Source organism: Heterocephalus glaber, unplaced genomic scaffold, assembly GCF_053883595.1.
Source record: "Heterocephalus glaber isolate CG9 unplaced genomic scaffold, H.glaber_assembly_v1.0 deba00001778, whole genome shotgun sequence".
Lineage (NCBI taxonomy): Eukaryota > Metazoa > Chordata > Mammalia > Rodentia > Bathyergidae > Heterocephalus > Heterocephalus glaber.
The window spans coordinates 418283-437325 of NW_028258465.1; the positions used below are offsets into that span (position 1 = coordinate 418283).

Genomic DNA, 19043 nt, shown 5'->3' on the forward strand with positions numbered 1-19043 from the left:
ATTGCCCCCAGTGAGAAGCAGTGGGTGGGGGACAGACCGCACTCTCTGCCTCCATGTGCCCTGTTGAGAAATGGGCAGCGGAGCAGGTAAGACCCTGTGCCAGCGTTACTGCTGATCAAGCTGGACTGGAGAATGTGCCTGGATCCAGAGATGGCATGGCTGCCAGCTGGTCAGCCATGAGTTTCTCTCACCTGTGCAGACAGCCCTGGAGCCTGCAGGCCACCCCACCTTGGCCTGCAAGCTCTCCCCGTGCAGAGGCAGCTGTGTTCTGGGCACCTGAGCAGCAGTCGGGCCTGGTCTTCGCTGTCACCATGCAGAGGCTGCCCCTTCCCTGGGGGGAGTATCTAGCTAACTAACATGCCTGCCTGCGAGAGGGTGAGCCAGGCCCCCGGGGACTGTTGTCTCGCCAGCTGCAGGTGCCTCCCTGTGCTCAGTGGACTCAGCCTTTCCAGGAGCATTGACAGTAACTAGAGGTGCACCTCGTGCCGTTACAGGAAGATGCAGAAATGCAGACATGTGGCGTGGTCTCTGATGCCTAATTCAGTACCCAAATAGTATGGGATCTGGGTACTTTTCAGTGCCCGCTGCTGATTTCTAGAGTGTTGTTTGTATTTACTCCCTGCTGGCACCTAGTCTACAGTTCGGTGGAGCAAGGTTAGTCTTAAAAACTGATGATGGGGGCGCCGGAGATTTAGCTCAGTGGTGCCACTGCCTGCCTGGCAAGTTGGCAAGTGCATGGTTCTGAGTTCGATCCCCAGTACCCCCCACAAAAAAACCCCACAAAGACAACTGATGTTGAATGCAGTCTCTGGGCCTTGTGCTCGCTGTGGAAGGCCCCTTGGTCTTTGGGCCTTAAGCTGCCTCTGAGGTGGAGGAACAATATTTCAGTTGATTTCAAGAATTAGTTGAGTTGATTCAACATAGACCTGAGGTGCTTGCCCATCTTTCTGGCCCTGGTTGATACATCACTAGGGGTATATTTGCTGCAAATATATTGTTAGTGAAATTAAAAAATTGGTTTTAATGCCACATTTTCTTAGAATACATTGTTCTGAACACTCATTTACTTTTTTAGTGTTTACTGGATTTGGTTTAATTTGTGGCATTCACTCTTGAAAATTCTTTGATGGGAGGATGATTATTAAAAGAACAATTACACTTGGAGATGAAGCTTTTAAGAATATAGGAAAATGTAAAAAACAGAGAGAGAGCCTGCCACCATAATACGAGGTGAAACTGTTTTTGTTTTTGTTCTTTTTAGGTCTGGTGTGGAGGTTTTGTTTAATGAATTGGAAATTCCCATGGAAGAATATTCCTTTGGCAGATCAAAGATATTTATCCGAAACCCGAGAACAGTACGTAACCCAAACTTTTACACTCTGAACTGAAGTCAGGCTCCTACTGGCCACTTCTCACAGGACATTTCACTTTCTCATACTGCCTGAGGTATTAAAATGAAGGGCAGACTCGTGTGTTCCTCTACTGTGTCCAAGGTTGGGGGCAGAGCAGGGGAAGTGGGAGAACATGTACATTATCATGAAACATCAAAATCTTCCTTTTGTCAGATTGTCCACTTAAGAAATCATAAAGAAACTGTCACCACCATGGAAAAACCTCCCTAATCTGTAGCAATTGGAGGCAAAATCAGTCCGTGTTGGTAATACGTTGAGTTACACAATAGCTTTGAGACTGCAGCTCTCTTTTTAGAGGTAAATGGAGGCACTGAAATGACAAATTTTAAAACTTAAAAAAAAGAACACTTAGATTCTACCTCACAGAGCACCAAAGGAACCTTTTTATAAAGAGTAGATTGGCATAAAAAACACTTAGCATAGCAGTTGATTTGATCATTGGGAAACTCAGCAAACTCGGGAAGTATTTAAATTGTTGGAGATAATTTGCCGGACTCTGCTTCTCCAAAGTGCTTGGGACCATGCTTTGGAGTTGTCAGTAGTTTATAATATTTGCACTGACCTTATTGGCTGAACATATCTGATCTGATAATGGGATCTCCAAAGTGGCTCCAAAACTGGAAACTTTTTTAGCATCATATTGGCATTCAGAAAAAGTTGCAGGTTTTGAAAGCATTTTAGACTTGGGGGTTACAGAGGTGCTAGTTGACTGGTTTGCACCTTCATGCACAGTTCAAGGTAAGCTTATGCTCAGTTCAGCCACACTCTCATGAGCCCGTCTGACATCTCTTATTAGTTATTCACCTTAGAAGACCTGAGGAAGCAGCGGCTGGAGGACCTAGCCACGCTCATTCAGAAGATTTACCGAGGGTGGAAGTGCCGCACACACTTCCTGCTGATGAAGAAAAGCCAAATTGTGATTTCCGCCTGGTACCGGAGATACGCGGTAAGGATATTGGTCATTTGTGATTTCACCTGACGATGCGAATTTGCTCACGTTAATTATGTACTCAGTGTGTATATAATTTTTATATTCTCCCAACAACCTCATGAGATGCATGCTCTTATGATTCCTTTTTTAAATGTGAGACAAACTAAGCCACTGAGCTGTTGAGTTAACTTGCCCAGGGCCACGTAGCTGGAAGTGGCAGAGCTGAGATTGGGGTCCAAGCCAGTTTCAGGGCTGGGGTTGAGAATGCCACGTTGCTTTGCACTGATCTAGATGCAGGCAGTGAGAAGTTACCTCCTTAATTTGGCCATCAGATTGGAGGAACAGTGTTATTCAATCCTTTCACAGTGGTTGGGTCAGTTTTCCAAAACGACTGGCTCTTCTACGTTGATTGTAGCAGCAGTGACGATGGCTTTAATTCCAGACAGCCAAAGCTGTGTTGTAGTAGGATTCTGGTTTTGGTTAAAGGATTGGATTTTCTTTAGTCTTCACTTAACCTGGTCCTTTTAACTATGAGGAAAGGTTCGATAATAAAGTGTGATCATTAATCTGGAATTTCTTTGGAGGCCTTTTTTTTTTTTTTACTTGATTAGAGATGTTTTGTTAGAGGCACACTGCAGGCGTGAGAGAAGCTTGGAGTTTTGCCTCTAGGCTGGCCTGAACTTCGGTTATATTCTTGCAAAGTGAATTTTATTGAGAAGAAAAAACAGTATGGCCAAGTGTGTTTCACTCCGTTCTTCTTTACTGCAGAGCGAGTTGGAAAATGGAGGAAATTTGCAATCAAATTGTATTTGTCCCCCTTTTTGGGGCTTCAGATGAGTTTTGCTATAAGGCAGTAACTAAGACATAATTTATGCTGACTTATTCTCATGTGAAATATAGTAAATTTTAATGTATTACACCATTTCCAAGTTTGGAAATTAATGAAGTACTTTAAAGATTAAACCAAAGAAGGGCCGGGGATTTAGCTCAGTGGTTCTGCCACCTGCCTTGAAAGCACAAGGTCCCAAGTTTTTGATCCCCAGTACCAAAAAAAAAAAAGATTAAACCAAAGAAAATTTGCTTAACCTTTAAAAGAATATCTTTAGCATTGCTCATTCTAGCTAAAAAACTACAGCCAGCAGTGCAGATCTTAAACTGTGAGCCTGCCCGGCCCGTGAATGGCAGAGTCATTTGTGTGTGTTCTGCAAAGGCACAGGGGCAGGTTTCACCTGGCCAGTGGTGTGGCTTCTCCTCTCGGACCCAACATGCCACTCTGCACTTCTGCAGATTCATAGCACTGATTTCTGCTTGCCTGAGAGAGGCATTGTCAACATATAGCCAGGCCCAAGGAGCCCGTTTTATCGTTTCTTACCTGAAGTCATTAAGAAAACCCAAGTTGACGAGTGTACTGGTTCATCTGTCTGAAATTCTGCATGTAGTTTTGAAACCCCTGCTGAGCCAGGTACTGGGAAAGGGGTGGGGTCTAATGTCTGACTTAATAAAGTTTATGTCTAGTAAGGGAGGGATCAGGTGTATCACAGAGCGATTAGATTGTTGTGAGTGCTAGGATGGAAATAGAGCTGAGATCAAGAGTAATTAAGAGAGGGGATGTAATTAAGGTAGTCTCTGGGAAAGGCCACTTCAGGAGGAGGAGGAGGAACAGGCGGTGCAAAGAACCAGGAGCAGCAAGTACTGCTGCACACTCTACCACTAGGGAGCTTTTATGTCAGTAGACTGGGGGAAAGTCACTGTATAGCATTAATTCACAATGGTAGAAGTTACGAGCAATATTAATGTGTAAGACAGAAACTAGTGAGAGCCCCGTTTCTAGAGAAGGCATTAACTTTGCTTGAATGTTATATCTATTTTGACTTTGAACCGTATATTCAGTCAGTTACAGATGTCATTATTGGGACCAATGATTGCGTTCAGTATTTCCTCTCAACCGAATAACTCAACGTTTCCTGAAGGCCTGTTATTATTTTCAAATTATTCCATATTTTGTAATATTTTAAAGCTTCTTGAGATAAGGTTTAAATTGAGATATATTTTTCAAGACATTTAGGAATTAAAGAAAACAGAGAAGTACCTAATGGATGGCAGGAGTGGTGGTTAGATGCGTACGCTCGTGCATGCACGTTGGGATACTGCTCTGTGAGGAACCCTGGGATTGCCCAGCTCCTCATTGGACAGCTCAGGCCTGAGAAGGCCATAGTCTGTCTGAGGTACAGGGTTCTCTCGGCTTTTCTCCCTAGTGTCTTCTCTGGTTCTTCCCCCTTCCCCCATCACCTCTGATCTTTCTGAATGGAGCTTTAGGGTCCTAAAAAGCTTCTCTCATCTCAGAGAGCAGGAGCCGAGCAACCTTGTGCTTCCAAAGTTCAGGGTCACCGGTGCTTGATATTTGTGTTGTGAAATTGCCATCAGAGATGCCGTGTTCCGGTGTACATTCCACACTAAATGCTACAGGAGCTCACTCTTGCAGCAAAGTGTTCTGGCAGCGTCCCCTCTCCAAGGAAGTGAGGCCTCTGGGTGTGGAGCTTGACAAGCCAAAGGGTGGCACCTCACTGAGCCTGTGCCCTTGCCACCTGCAAGAGCCCTCTGCTGCTCCAAGCTCGCCTGTCCTGTGGTCCTGTGGGGCGTGTTTGTCCTTGACCCGGGTGACTTGTGTCCTCTGAGGTTCCTGAGGACAGGGATAGAGTGGGACTCCTGTTTGTTTTCTCGTGGTGCTGCCCCATCCATACTGTCCATGTTCAGCCCATCAATAGCAGTTTTCAGAAAGCATGATCTGATTTCCCAGCTTGGAGAATAGTGAAAACAGCAAATCTAAAAGGAACTGGGGAGGTTAGAGGTCAGCTCATGGAGTTCCATGGGGAGAAATGACACCAGAAAGAGAACACGCGGAAGCAGACAGGAAGCAGGTGTGAATCCTTTCAGAACAGGGGGCTCTGTGTTACAACATGATGCACGGAACGGTTGATGATAGTGGTCTCAGCCATCTAGGAGTTGTATTTAGCATCCTTGATGCACTGTAATCGTTGTGGGCTGTTTGATACTTGGCTTGGTTTACACGTTGGTTTCCAGAAGAAGTCTGGATGGTCAAGAGTACATTGTGCTAAATGAGCGAATACCCTCGAGTCCTGCGGTGTCCCCGTTACAGATGTAAATACAGCTGCTAACCTCTTCCCCTTTTATCCTGCAGCAACAAAAGAGGTATCAACAGATAAAGGCTTCTGCCTTGGTAATTCAGTCTTATATCCGGGGTTGGAAGGTAAGTTCAGTAGGTGCATGCTTGCTTTCTTGGGGCTTGGGGTTTTTCACCAAGGATGATGTCTTTGGGCTCACCCCGAGGGGGAGGCTCCTTGTCTCCTGCCTATGCTGTAAACAGTCAGACAGAAAGAACAAATACTGTGGGCTACGCAGGGCCCCCTGACCAGGTCTTGGCTGCTTCCTTCTAACCTGCTTGCTTTTGAGAGCTTTATTTTCTGAGCAGGAAGTCCTTAAAATAATCCTGCACAGGACTCCAGTATGCCCAGAGCCCGTATTTCTGAGAAGCTGTAGTCTCCAAGGCCGTCTTCCAGCGTTGCTTCCTTGCCTGCATCCTGTGGCTCAGTACCCCCAGCCCGACAGCTTCCATAACTTTCCCAGCACAGTGCAGGGTCTTGGTGGTCCCCAGGAGATGTCAGAATCGTCTGTCCCGAGCACGTAGAGTATAGGACACTTGTGCCTGGCCGCTTCCCTGGCTGTATTACTGGGCTTGTGTATAGCGAGTCCACCTCCAGGCCCCCATGAGATAGACCAGTTTCTAGCAGCTACTGGAAAGAACCTACTGATCTGGGATCCGCTTGATCACTGTGTTTCGCAAAGTTTCTTGAAATCTCTTGAATGAAAAGGATAGAGCCCCCGCTGAGTCCAGACAGTGGTGCTGGGGCATGGAAGCGCTAGCCTTGGGAGCAGCCCTGGAGACCTCGTCCTGAGCTGCCCACTCCCTCCGTGCCCACCAGCGTGTAGGGCGGCTTGGGTGTTTCCTGTGGTATGTGGGGCAGGCCAGGTGCTGCTGTCCTGACCCGGTGAGGCCGTCTGCCACACCCCAGGGGTCTTCCTGGCCCTTCTTGTCGGCAGGTCTGGGCCAGGCGGCTTCAGCTTTGCTTTGCTTTAAACTGTTGATGTCTCTCTCGCTGGCTGGCGAGTGGGTCAGGACGCTCTGTGAGGTAACTAACCTTCCTTCCTTTTCCTCCCTTCCTTTCTCTTTTTCTCTTCACCCTGTCTTTCGGGCGATGCTGTCCCGTAGGCTCGGAAAATCCTGCGGGAACTGAAGCATCAGAAGCGCTGCGAGGAGGCAGCCACCACCATCGCCGCATACTGGCATGGGGCCCAGGTAGGCGCCAGGCCTCAGGACCACGGCGGGTTGGGGTGCGCAAGCAGGGCCAGGCACCCGCGTGAGGGCAGAAATCGTTTCCGGGCTTACGCTGCTGAGCACGCCTGTGCCTCTCACTCGTCTCTCGTTCCGGTGTGGGTGGTGGCACACGCTTTGGCATTTGCCATTTGGTGGTGACTGGTGTCTTTCTTTTTCCTTTTCCGTTGGGAAGCAGCAGTAACCTTTCTTGCCTTAAACTTTTCTGTAACTCCTTTTCACGTGCATCACAGGCGCGAAGGGAACTGAGACGGCTGAAGGAGGAGGCTAGGAATAAACATGCTATTGCAGTAATTTGGGCTTACTGGCTTGGATCGAAGGTACTTGATGCACACATCCCTTCACTCCATCCTGGAATAGTGCAATAACCATCCTGTGTGTAGTGAATGAGGCAGGAATGACCACAGCTAGCGCTGGCTCACCCTAGTGCATGTTCGTAGCAGCCAGGTTCCAGGAGCCTGGAGATGTCAGATCCATAGAATGCACAGGAAACTTAGGCATGTGCAGGCTGAAACTAATTGCTTACTAATAAGGTGCTAGTGTAATTGATCTTTTGAAAAACTCTTAAGTATCTTGCATGCTGCACCCCCCCCAACCCCCCACTGATGTATGCTGGCAGTTTTTTAGAGGTGTCTGTGGAGAGGGGCATGCTGGGAATATTAAGATTTGGGCCTGAATTGGTCTTCTGCAGTGGATTGGCAATGAAATATCTTTAATGCATGCCTTAAAAAATTAATCCATGAATGAAATTATATTTCTAGGCTCACTGTGGCAACTATTTTTTTTTTTTGGTACTGGGGATCGAACTTGGGTCCTTGTGCTTGTGCAGCAGGCAGCAAAACCACTGAGCTAAGTCCCCGGCCCTGTGGCAACTATTGATTATCCTAAGCAAAATATTCCATGTGAAAAGAATGATGCTCTGTGATTTCACAGAAAACTGTGTTCATGCAAAGCTAGCTGTAAACGCCACCAAAGAATCCCAGGAATCTCAGCATCAGCTGTTTGTTTTCAGAAACAAAAGCCTCCTGAAATACTCTCCCAAATCCCCAGGCATAGTCCTGCACTCTGTGAACATTTCACATAGCCCAAGGGACAGAGTTTTTAGATGTTTTTGTTACTTAGAAAATCAGAGGTCACCTTTGCTAAAAATGCATATTCCAATTAGAAGCACAAATATCTAGAGTCTTGTGTCTTTAAGCCTTATCTTGTCAACACCGCAGACCCATCTCGGGAGAAAAGATGACCAAAGTCACTTTTTGCCTGCATGAAGAATTTATTTTGCCCCCAACTACCCAAAGATGTTCATTTGTGTTTTTTCTAAAAACTGTGAGGGACAGATTACTTTAGTCAACTAAAAGAAATGTCCTTGCCGAGGGAGAAGGACTTTTAGACAATTATTGCCGAGATTTCTCTACTGAGTGAGCTTATTTCCCAGTCTTGATACTGTAATGTCTGGAAAAATTAATGTCCATTTCTTCCTTTTAAAATAGCATGCCTAAGATTAATTTTTCCCAGGGTGTAGTTTTTAAACCTGTAAGTTGTTTCACTTTTTTTGCCTTCTTTCAATCTTTAGTAAGTTTCACTATTTGGGAACTTAGCTGAAATTTAATTTTTACACATCCTACTTTTAATTTTTTTAACTGGAAAGAATTTTTTAGTTTTGCTTGGTTTTTTGTTCGCACTTGAGGGAATCCATGATTCCTTTCCGTTTCCAAGTGGTTGTTCAGAAGAGCTGTCTTCTTATTTGGCCCAGTGAATGAACTGAGAGAGGTTCAGATTCAGCTGCTGTTAGCCAGGGGATGCAAGCACAGTCATAAGTATCACGCACACTTCTCGGGTTTCGGTCCATCCAGAAGCGAGAGAGTGAGGACAGAGGAGTGAAGAGGGGGAGGGCGTGGTGCGGAGAGGAGGAAAAGACTGGGCCCGAGGGGTGGGGCCTGGCTCCTTTGGGTGCCCTCAGAGCTGCCCTCCTCTGAAGCAGAATCTCAGTGCGCTGGAAATACAAGCAGCCACCCCAAGTCGGTCACTGATTCCTTGGGATGAAATGTTTACCCACTGTTCCTCTCACTCTGACATCCCTTCTCATGAACTGGCTCTCCTGTGTGGCGGGGTATCTTCTTCTGGTCATTTGTTCTGTCTGCATCGGGCTGCCTCTCTTATTTACTATCTAAAACGTTCTAGGCTCGAAGGGAATTGAAACGCTTGAAGGAGGAGGCTAAGCGTAAGCATGCGGTGGCTGTCATTTGGGCTTACTGGCTTGGACTGAAGGTACTTCCTCCACACTTCCTCCTGGCGGGTGAACGCCCCGAATCTAGCCCAGCACCTACTAACCTGGAGGCGCTCCTGGGCGCATGCGTGGGGCCTGCACTCTGGGAAAATGTCACCGGGCCTCATTTCGGTTCTTCTGGTTTTTCTGATTTTAATTTCTTTGGGTAATAGGTCCAAAGCAGTTAGCAGTATGGCATATTTTATCCAGGATACTTGTTATCTGAGTTCTGTTTTATGAGCATATATATTTTTTTGAGCATGAGACAGAGCATAATCGTCTAAAAGCTGATAGCTGACCTGCTGTCCAGTCACCAGCCTATAAGTGACAGGAATTTGTTCCCCATTATCTGCCTGTTCTCCCCACTAATGGGGGCCTGAGTTCGGGTTGCTTCAAAGTGAGCATCATTCTCAGTAAAGAGAACTTAAATTTAAATGCCTCGTGATTTGGGCGGGTTTTATTTCAAAGGGATACTTAATGACCGCAATAGGATAAAGGTGCCCTCATTAAGTATGCAAATCTGTCTCCGGGCACCAAAAATGTAAGCTTCCTGATAGTCAGTAGCTAATCACCATAATGAACTATCCACACTTATTGCTTTCTGAAGATTTTATTTCCACACTATTCTTCGTTATTTTTACTTTAATCAGTAACATTTAATCTTACTCTAAATATTTGGATGTTGACTGAGAAATCACTGACTGAATCTGAAAAACTCTTAAACATATCCCTGGATTCTGCTTTGAACAGTGTGCATTCCTATGTTCAGCCTATAAATTTCTAGTAAACGATCCTATACTAAGCATAATTTTCATATAGTGAGTTAAATATGAATTTAACATACTCTGAAGAATTCTAACAGGTTCTACAATGGCTCTTTTTGAAGTTAAAACTAAACATTTTCCCATTTTATTCACATCTTCTAATTTGCATTCTAATTTTCATAAAAGGAAGTTGAGTCAGGATATTTATTTCTATAATAATTTTTATCAGTAATATGTTTGTTTTCAGTTTTCTGGGTTTAATTGCATATGATTTCAAAGTATTTTTGCATTAGAGGTGTGTACCAGCAAACCTACAAAAGCAAATTCAGTTTGTAGGTGAGTATGATTAAGCAGAACGGGGATAACTCTAGATAAAAATTTTTTACCTCAGTTTCCAATGAGACAGTGTATTTTAGTATATTGCCAGAATCATTGTGAAATAAAATTAAACTTCTTTGAAATCCAAGAATGTAATGTTTCTTTTTTCCCCTTTAAAAGTGAGTTACATTGTTATGAGTTACTGTTTTGCCCTTTGAAATGATATAAATATTTTTTAGATGATTACAAAGTATTGTGGCCCTTTTGGGGTTCCTGGTGCCCAGGAAGGGTTCCATTGTATATGTGAGCACGTCCTCAACAAGCTGCTACTAAATGCAGCTCTATTTCAGGAGAATTGAAAAAGCGTGTTACACTGTGCTTGGTTATGATGAGACTCAACTAAATGTAGTAGGACTCCTAATACATGATGTTTAAGGCCACGTTCTCATGGGACATGTCCCACCGTAACTTACTGTGTCCCGCACAGTTGCAGGAGGCAGTTAGCAGGTACCATTTCCTTCTGCATGTCCCTTCTGCCTGTATAAATTGGAGATTTCAAATGTTTGTGAATCTGATAATTCTGTGACTAAACAAAATGGTAACTAGAATAAGAATAAAAGGAAAAACTGCCTATATGGTACATTGCCACTCAGTTCTAATCCTCAGGTGTACAAATGGCTCTGGGGCTCACATACCCAGAGGAATCAGATGGATGACAGAAATGAGGGAAGCAGAAAGTAGAAGGTGGATTAGGGGTAGTGGGACTTGTCATTTGGAGCACAAATCTGTCTCTGACTCCTGGTCCCTGTTTTGTAGGTCCCTGTCACTATTGCTAGCATTTAGAAAGTTTTAAGAGAAACCTGCAGTCTGAGCTATTAGATGAAGTCCTTAACTTATAGACATACGAAACATTTATCAACAATTTGATTAGTAGCTTGCTGTTGTACAACCGTTAGTATAGAAATGTTTTGAACATCATTTAAACCCAGAAAATTGGAGATGAAAGAAAAAAGACATAATGACTGAATTATGCAACTGTGTTAATATGTTGCTAAATTCTAACTCGGCCATTTATATCAGGATGGTAACAATTTTAATATTCCCAGCTCAACTTCAAAATGTAACTGCTTCATTCTTCAGATACATCACTTAGTTACTGTTATTTGTTAGACATTTTAAGAAGTAAATTACAACAATGTAGCAAGGGAAAGGTATTTGAATTAAAACTACAATATATTTTAAGTGCTTTGATAACATTAAGTATAAAGTTTAGTGGGAGTAGAGATGACAGAAAAGTAGTGCAGTCGAATGGAAGATAATGGTAGTTCAAAAGCTTCTTTTAAAATTTTTATTTTTAACCAGTCAGAGCTCGGTACATGGTATTACAGTCCTATCTTCCTATGCAAGGTTTTGGGAAAATTTGCTATGGTTCTTCAGACTTTTTTTTTTTTTTGTCATTTAATCAAATTGAAGGGAGAGATTACCTTAGGCAATATTTTCTGAAGTCTATTGTAATTTGTCCCAAGTTTGCAGCATTGCCTGTGAAATGTTTCTCATTAAATCATTAGGTTCTTTAAAAATTACTAATAGTATGTAAAATCAGTTCATTTTGGTATCATTTTATATCCCTCAGTTTCTTTTTCTCCCATTTAAGACCTTAATGTACTCCAATTAGTTTACTCAATCCAAAAAGGGCACTTGTAAACTTACTTGTTTCCCATTATTTTCTTTTCATTTTGAAGAGATATATCAGCATGAACACTCACTGGCCTCGCTCTAACCATTAATCTGCTTCTTTTCAAGGTGCGTAGAGAGTACAGGAAATTCTTTAGAGCTAACGCTGGAAAGAAAATCTATGAGTTTACTCTGCAGAGAATTGTAAGTTGGCACTAATTTTTGTGTATGGTTAATTAGCATGATTGGAGTAACTGCTTAAGACCTAACTCAGTAAAATGTGACTTTAAAAAAAAAAAAGTCAGCAGTGACTTTTGATATTGATATTGATGAAATCCTAACTGTATCTAACAGGTAGTGATCTGATTGCCTCCCCAAATCTGGTAGAATCTTGCCAGAGAGACTTGTTAGTGGCCTGTGTGTGATTAATAAAATGTTCGTCTCATGGCACAGAGGCCGTGTCAGGGAACTGAGCCCTCATTGTCTTGCCTTAATGCACCTGGGCTGCAGGGCAGGGCACAGTTGGCGAGCGCAGGGTGGTAGAGGGTGAAGGAACACAGCCCACACTGCCACTGGCTTCTGTGGCCCCCACTTGACCCTGTGTAGAAGGGTCAGTAATGGCACAGACCTTTGAGAGCTGCTGTGAGGATTCACATGGAATAGAAGCACACAGTGTGCCTCGTGCATGCTGAGCAGAGGTGCTCTGTGGTGTAGGAGGCTCGCGGCCCAGGACGCTCACCAGCAGTCAGGACGGTGTTTAATACGCCCAGTATACAACAGTCACCCCTTGGGACACAGCCCAGCGGGGAGTATTGGTTGGTGACCCTCTCTATGGCACAGGTGGGCTGGGCGCTGTGGTCACTGCTATCTCAAGAGAGCATAGTTCTACACATCTGGAGCCCAGAAAAAGATCAGAGTTCAAAGTCAGCTTTCTGCCTTTGTACCACCATAAAGTGAAAACCTTGCCACGTGCGTCTGTTGTGAGCAGAGCTGTTGTCTTAGCAAGGCAGCCCACAGAACACGTGATGCTCACACTCTCTAATTCTGCCATGCAGTAGTGGAGCGCTCGCCACCTGAAAAGCAATCAGTGTGACTGGAAACTGGGTTCTTTTATTGAATTCTGATCTCCTAAAATTTAAGTATAAATAGCCAGGCACAACTAGAGGCCGCCTATGGGCCAGTTGAGCTCCATAGCGTTAGCTGACGTTGGCACTAGTGTTGACATGAGTGGTAGTGTTAGTGTTCTCATTTGGTGGAGCTCAGATTTCCTCAGCTGGTGTGTAAGGGGGAATGGAGACTTCCTACAACATTGTATGGATGAAAACTTGATAAAGTCTACTGTACACTGCAGTGCAAATAAAACAGTATCTTCTCCAATGTATTTTCCTCATCCTAGTATTATCCGTCAAACCCAAAACAGGTACAGAAATACTTCTTGGAAATGAAAAATAAGATGCCTTCCTTATCGCCAATAGACAAGAATTGGCCATCAAGGCCTTACCTATTCTTGGATTCAACTCACAAGGAGCTGAAAAGGATTTTCCACTTGTGGAGGGTAAAAACTGTCATTCTGTATTTTTTCACTGAGTCATGTTCATATATAGTATTTTGAGTGTTATTTTGAGAGCAGTTATATAAAATCACATGACTGGAGGGAGTTACTTTTATGAACCTCATGCGGTCATCTATAAAATGAGGATAATAGCACTGATCTCATAGAGCTATTGCGAGGTAGGATGTGTGTGTGTGTGGATTGAGGGCTCAATCCCGGGGGTTCATACACAATAGGCCTGCTAGCTCGCACTGAGTTGTGCTGCAGGCTTAAAGGAGGTTTTCACACTCCCTAACATGGCCTTGAGGTGTGGCACTTGAGGATTTAGGCATTGACTTTCTACAGTGGCTGCCATTTTCTCTGTGGTCCTCTGTTGGCCATGGTTGGAAGGAGGAGCCCTGGGTCGTACTCACTTTCCGTTGCTTCCATAACAGGTTTTATTTGCTTGTTTCTCTCTTTCTGTGAGGAAATACTACAGGAAACAGAAACCTTAAAATTTGAGCATGTTCAGGCAAGGTGAATAATTAAATCCCACCAATTGTACGGATTTACTTGATCGGATTTGTTGAAGACACACACGGATGTACGTGTGAACACATGGTCTTTGATGAACTGGAAATGGGGCATTAAAGACTGTAAGAGACCCAACTTTCTCCACTTAAAGAAAGGGGAGCAGAAAATCTCTTCTATATTGCCTTATATCTTAGCACTCTGGGTTTTATATGAGAGCATAGTGTGAGATTTCTGTGTCGGGACACCCAGGGTCCTTGTTGTAGATGCTGACTTGATTTAGGTAACTTAGTTGCTCTGTGGAATAGTAAACACATGCAGCTATCAGAGTGATGTAAACCGTTCCATAGCAGGCTGACCCAGGTACTCATTCTTGCCCGGCAGTGTGGCCTTGCTTGTTAGGCATCAGAATCGCACATGTAGACTGACATTAGCCCTCATCAGTGTGGGGGGTGGTACGAGCAATCCATGGCACTGTCTCTTAAGTTCTGCTCCCCTGAGAGATTCGGCAGCCTGTCACCGCTCATGAGAACTGACCCATAAGGCCTTCAGAAATATCAGGAGGGAGCTTAACACTGGGCCTGCTCTCCCCCTGGTCTGCCCCACCCTTCCTCCCTTGGACCTGCACTGGATGCTGAGAGGGCTTTGATACTGAAATCAGCCTTCCAGGGAGAGGGTTGGCCATGGCGATGGCATTTCTTCACCACTTTGTCATGGCTCCTTCATCCATTCCCAGAGTGAGAGCAAGGGAGAATTCCGCAGGCCCACATCCCTGTTCTAATGCGCTAGTGGAGGGTGTGCAGCGGTGATAGCATATTTCTGCTAGTGCATGTAAATGAGATTCAGTAAAATAGAAAATAGAGTGCTGGCACATACAAGGATGAACACTGCTTTGTGAAATTTTGGGGTCGAGTGTATGTGTGTACTGCATTGGGATGCACAGTGTGTTTTATGGTTACAGCGGGACACCCTGAGGACTGTGGCATCCTTAGGGTTGGAAACCAGGCCAGAGGGAACCCATACACCTTGTATGGCCACACCAGCAGGCCCCTGCTGTGCTTGGAAGAACCAACAGTAGTTTTCGTGACATTTTCTAAGACCTGTTTTTTAAAACTCACCAAAAAAAATTGTTCACAGCCTATTAAATGAGTGTTTTGTATCCTTTACTCTTATTCCTATTGCTGTTAAATTGCCCTAGCATATTTAAGAATGAGTAATGATTTATATAAATGATTTTTTATTGTTCTTTTCATATCTCAGTGTAAAAAATACAGGGACCAATTCACAGACCAGCAGAAACTTATTTATGAAGAAAAACTAGAAGCCAGTGAACTCTTCAAGGACAAGAAGGCTTTATATCCATCTAGGTATCAAGTTTTTTGCTTTACCCATAAAAGTCACTATTTTACATTTTTTTCCTCAAATACTATATTTCTATGTCTTCTCTAGTGGAGTTTGATTTCAGTAATAGATAAAGAATTTTTAATTTTGTGGATCATCTTGCAGTCAGCTGGAGATGATGAATACCACATAACCACACTCAAAGACTTCCAAAGTACACTTTAATGAATTAGGTTACAGTTGTTGGTTTTAGTCCATTGGGATTCACTTGAATACTAAATAATTGGACAGCACGGAAAATAAAAATAATATGGGCAACTGGGGATTTAGCTCAGTGGTTACGCCACCTGCCTTGCAAGCGCAAGGACCCAAGTTTGATCCCCGGTACCAAAATAATAATAATAATAATAATAATAATAATAATAATAATGGCTATTCAGATAAATTTGCTCTGTAAATTTCTGCTTTCAAATTTCTCTTTGTAATATGCTGTAATCACCATGCCAGCCTCCGTGCCAGAACAAGCCGGGTCAGAAACTTGCTTGCGAGATCACAGAAGAATGAGGTGGTATATTATTAGTGTCTGACAGCCACGTAACCCCTGGTCTGTGGACCTCTTCGGTCTGACTCTGGCCTTTATAGCAGACACCGTGTACTCAGAAAAAAGTTAGCAAGTAAATTCCTTGAAAAAGACTGCTTATCCTATTATTCATACATGCCCTGTATTCGTCATTTCCCACACAAATCGTATCCCCTTTCAAACTGCTATTTATAAAGGAGTAGGCTGTATAATTTTGAACCAAAATCTTTAGCAGCATTTAGCTTCTCCTAAAGAGTGACTTTGAATTAAAAAATCCATGCTAAGTATTCATATGCATTTCATATATTGTCTTAGCCATTATTCCCATTTGGAATATTTTAAATGGACCGGCTGGTTGCTGGTTTGGCTGTGTGGCATGGTATGTACTCCGTCTAATCAAATGTGACCAAGTCCAGAGTTGTCACTGTATGAAATATATCCACACAGGAGAGCTGTCTGTGTGCTTTCTTCAGCAGCCAATGTTACTCAACTTTGCTTTTGTGCATTTGTAATTTAGAGCATAACTTTTTTGTGTAGTGCTGGAGATAGAACCCAGGGCCTCCTGCAAGCTAGGCAAGCACCCTACCCCGAGCTATGCCCCATTTCTAAAGAGTGACCTTCATGACTGCTCCCTGTGGACCACTGTTCAGAAACTGGAGGCTGGAGAATACATTTTTGAGGAAACAAACTCAAAGCTCTTAGCAGTTTTTATTATTTAAAACATGATTGAAGATGAACACAAAAGTTAACTCTAGGCTAAGTGTTTTTTCAGTCATTTGGTGGGTTTTGGGCACTGGGAGAGGTGGGATCCTTTGCGACCCTGCACTGAGAATCAGCTCGTCTGGGCATTGGCCTTTTCTATCCCGGGAGCTGTGAAGCTCTCGGCCACCTACGTGGATTTTTTTGCCTCATTGCTGCCCACAGCACAGGCATTTAAAGTTGCATGTGTGCATTGCCAGAACCGAACAGCTCAGAAAGAAGCCTGTGAACCTCTTCAAGCACAAGATTTTTTTTCTTGATGTCTTTAAAGAAACTGCCCTGAGAGGCTCACCCTGCAGCCTTTAGGGAGCTTGGCTTCTCAGTGACGTGTGTACAGCGTGCCCTTTGCCCCAAGTAGTTTGAAAGAAAACTGCTGTCATCCTGAATGTCTGCCTTAGCCCCTGTGTCCATGTGGCCATCCAGGAAGGCAGGCACGATTCTTCTCAAGTGATCATCCCAGGCCCATTCTTACCCAGAAAGCCTATTGATTGTCATACTCTCGGCAAGAAGGGGCAGTTTTTCTTTGGAGCGGGTGATGGTCCAGATTGCAGCTCGCTCTTCCTTGACACACGTTGTTGAAAAGCATTAATGAATCCTGGCTGGGCAGCTGTTAACTTTGTATTAACAGATTGCAAGAGATTGCCTTTTCTTTTGCATGAGGCCACGTCTTTGAGTGTGGTGTCTTTGTTGTTGATTTCTATCTGAATTATTCTGTGTGATAAGATTTTTATCAAAATCAGACCTACAAAATGCTTCAATGATCACTTCAAATGATCGCTTCCAAAACAATTTGAAATAACTTTCCATGAAGTTGTCAGTAACTCAGAACTGGTTTCCTTTTGCCGGGGGTAAATACATTTGAAACCATTTCTAATGTGCAGGAATTTTTTTTTGTTGTTCCTTTAGTGTTGGGCAACCATTCCAAGGAGCTTATCTGGAAATCAATAAGAACCCTAAGTACAAGAAACTCAAAGATGCCATTGAAGAGAAGATCATCATTGCTGAAGTTGTGAACAAAATTAACCGTGCGAATGGGAAGGTAAAAATGCGAACCCTGGAAACTGTTATGCTCCTTATTCAGTTTAAACTGCCGTCCTCAGATTTCCTTAGGAGTTTTCTGAGTATTAAAATTTACATTTCATCTCCTCACTATACTTTGAAGGAGGCAGTTTCACCCATTAAGCCTAGGCAGAATTCTGTATTTTATCTAAAATTTTTCCAAATTAAAATATGCTTGTTGATGTCATTTAGTGTGTTCAGTTTATGTAGGTATATGTGCTGAAAGATGCTGGAGTAAAATGTACATCCCTGCAAAAAACTAGTGCGTAAACCATCTGGGGATGTTTTTCATCCCTGGTTTTACAGTAGTTTTTGTTTTGTTACAGAGTACCTCTCGGATTTTCCTCTTAACAAGTAATAATGTCCTCCTTGCGGACCAAAAGTCTGGCCAGATCAAGTCAGAGGTGCCTCTGGTGGATGTGACGAAGGTGTCCATGAGCTCACAGAACGACGGCTTCTTCGCCGTGCACCTCAAGGAGGTAAAGATTCCCTGTGGACATCACTGAAAGATCGCCCTGCTGTGCGCTGATTTGAAAGTGTGCCCACCTGGCTAGTCCTGTTGCCTGAGGTTGTTTGTATTGATTTGCACAATTTGGCTCTCTTCACACCCATTTCCAACCTCAGGCTTGCTTTTCAGTAGTTCAGTAAGGTTAGTCGCTTTTATTGACTTGCTCTCTTGACTTTTTTTGTTTTTTGGTGCCAGGGATTGAACTCAGGTCCTTGCGCTTGTGCAACAGGCGGCAAAACCACTGAGCTAAATCCCCGGCCCTGCCTGGTGATTTTGACCTAAAGAATTTTTTAATGTTGTGTGTTTTGGGGAGGTTTTTTGTTTTTGTTTTTGATACTGGGGATCGAACTGAGGACCTTGCACTTGCGAGGCAGGCGATGGAATCACTGAGCTAAATCCCCGGCCAGTGTTCTGTGTTTTTAACTCAGCCAGGAGTGGTCAGAAACAGGAACCGGCCTTGGACTCACCATCCATGACGACCGTGACCACATTGTTTAAGTTTCACTGCCAATCCAGTTTTTCTCATCTTTAAAACAGGGATAATAGTTGTTCCTCCTTCCTAGCATTGTCATGAGAATCATGAGAGACACTGTATGTGAAGTGTGTAGCACTGTGCGTGGCACATGACACATCATAACTGAACAAACGTTAGCGAATAGTGACCGTATTGAGGGAGGGATGTGCCATCTGACTGACAGAAGAACCCTACGGGCTCCCCTTAGCTGGGGTTCCCAGCATGGCTGCTAAGTGAGGGGCACATTAGGTCATAGGACAGTGACTCCCATCCTCAGTGGCTTGAAGAAAGGCTGTTCGTGCATCCACCTCCATGGTGTGGTCAAACCAAAATTTCTCGGGATGGAGCAGAAGCATCCTATGTTTTGAAAGTTTCCCCAGATGGTTCCCTTGGGTGGCTGAGGTTGAGAGCCACTGCCCTCGGATATTTGTCAAAGTGTTTGTT

The 19043-nt window shown here is 43.8% G+C and overlaps 1 protein-coding gene across 8 annotated transcripts in view; it reads left to right on the forward strand.

The window, feature by feature from the left end:
- The window catches only part of Myo1b (myosin IB), a 157933-nt gene that overhangs the window by 132956 nt on the left and 5934 nt on the right, over window positions 1-19043 (forward strand). For 4 of the 8 annotated variants that reach the window (XM_087202659.1, XM_087202656.1, XM_087202653.1 and 1 more), the window contains exons 19-29: window positions 1262-1355; window positions 2209-2358; window positions 5543-5611; window positions 6632-6718; window positions 6988-7074; window positions 8936-9022; window positions 11906-11980; window positions 13197-13331; window positions 15099-15205; window positions 17425-17557; window positions 17904-18056. In XM_087202659.1, coding sequence (XP_087058785.1) covers window positions 1262-1355; window positions 2209-2358; window positions 5543-5611; window positions 6632-6718; window positions 6988-7074; window positions 8936-9022; window positions 11906-11980; window positions 13197-13331; window positions 15099-15205; window positions 17425-17557; window positions 17904-18056 — 1177 coding nt within the window. The remainder of the gene's footprint in view (window positions 1-1261; window positions 1356-2208; window positions 2359-5542; window positions 5612-6631; window positions 6719-6987; window positions 7075-8935; window positions 9023-11905; window positions 11981-13196; window positions 13332-15098; window positions 15206-17424; window positions 17558-17903; window positions 18057-19043) is intronic. The other 4 variants (XM_087202658.1, XM_087202657.1, XM_087202655.1 and 1 more) reach the window with 3 other exon arrangements.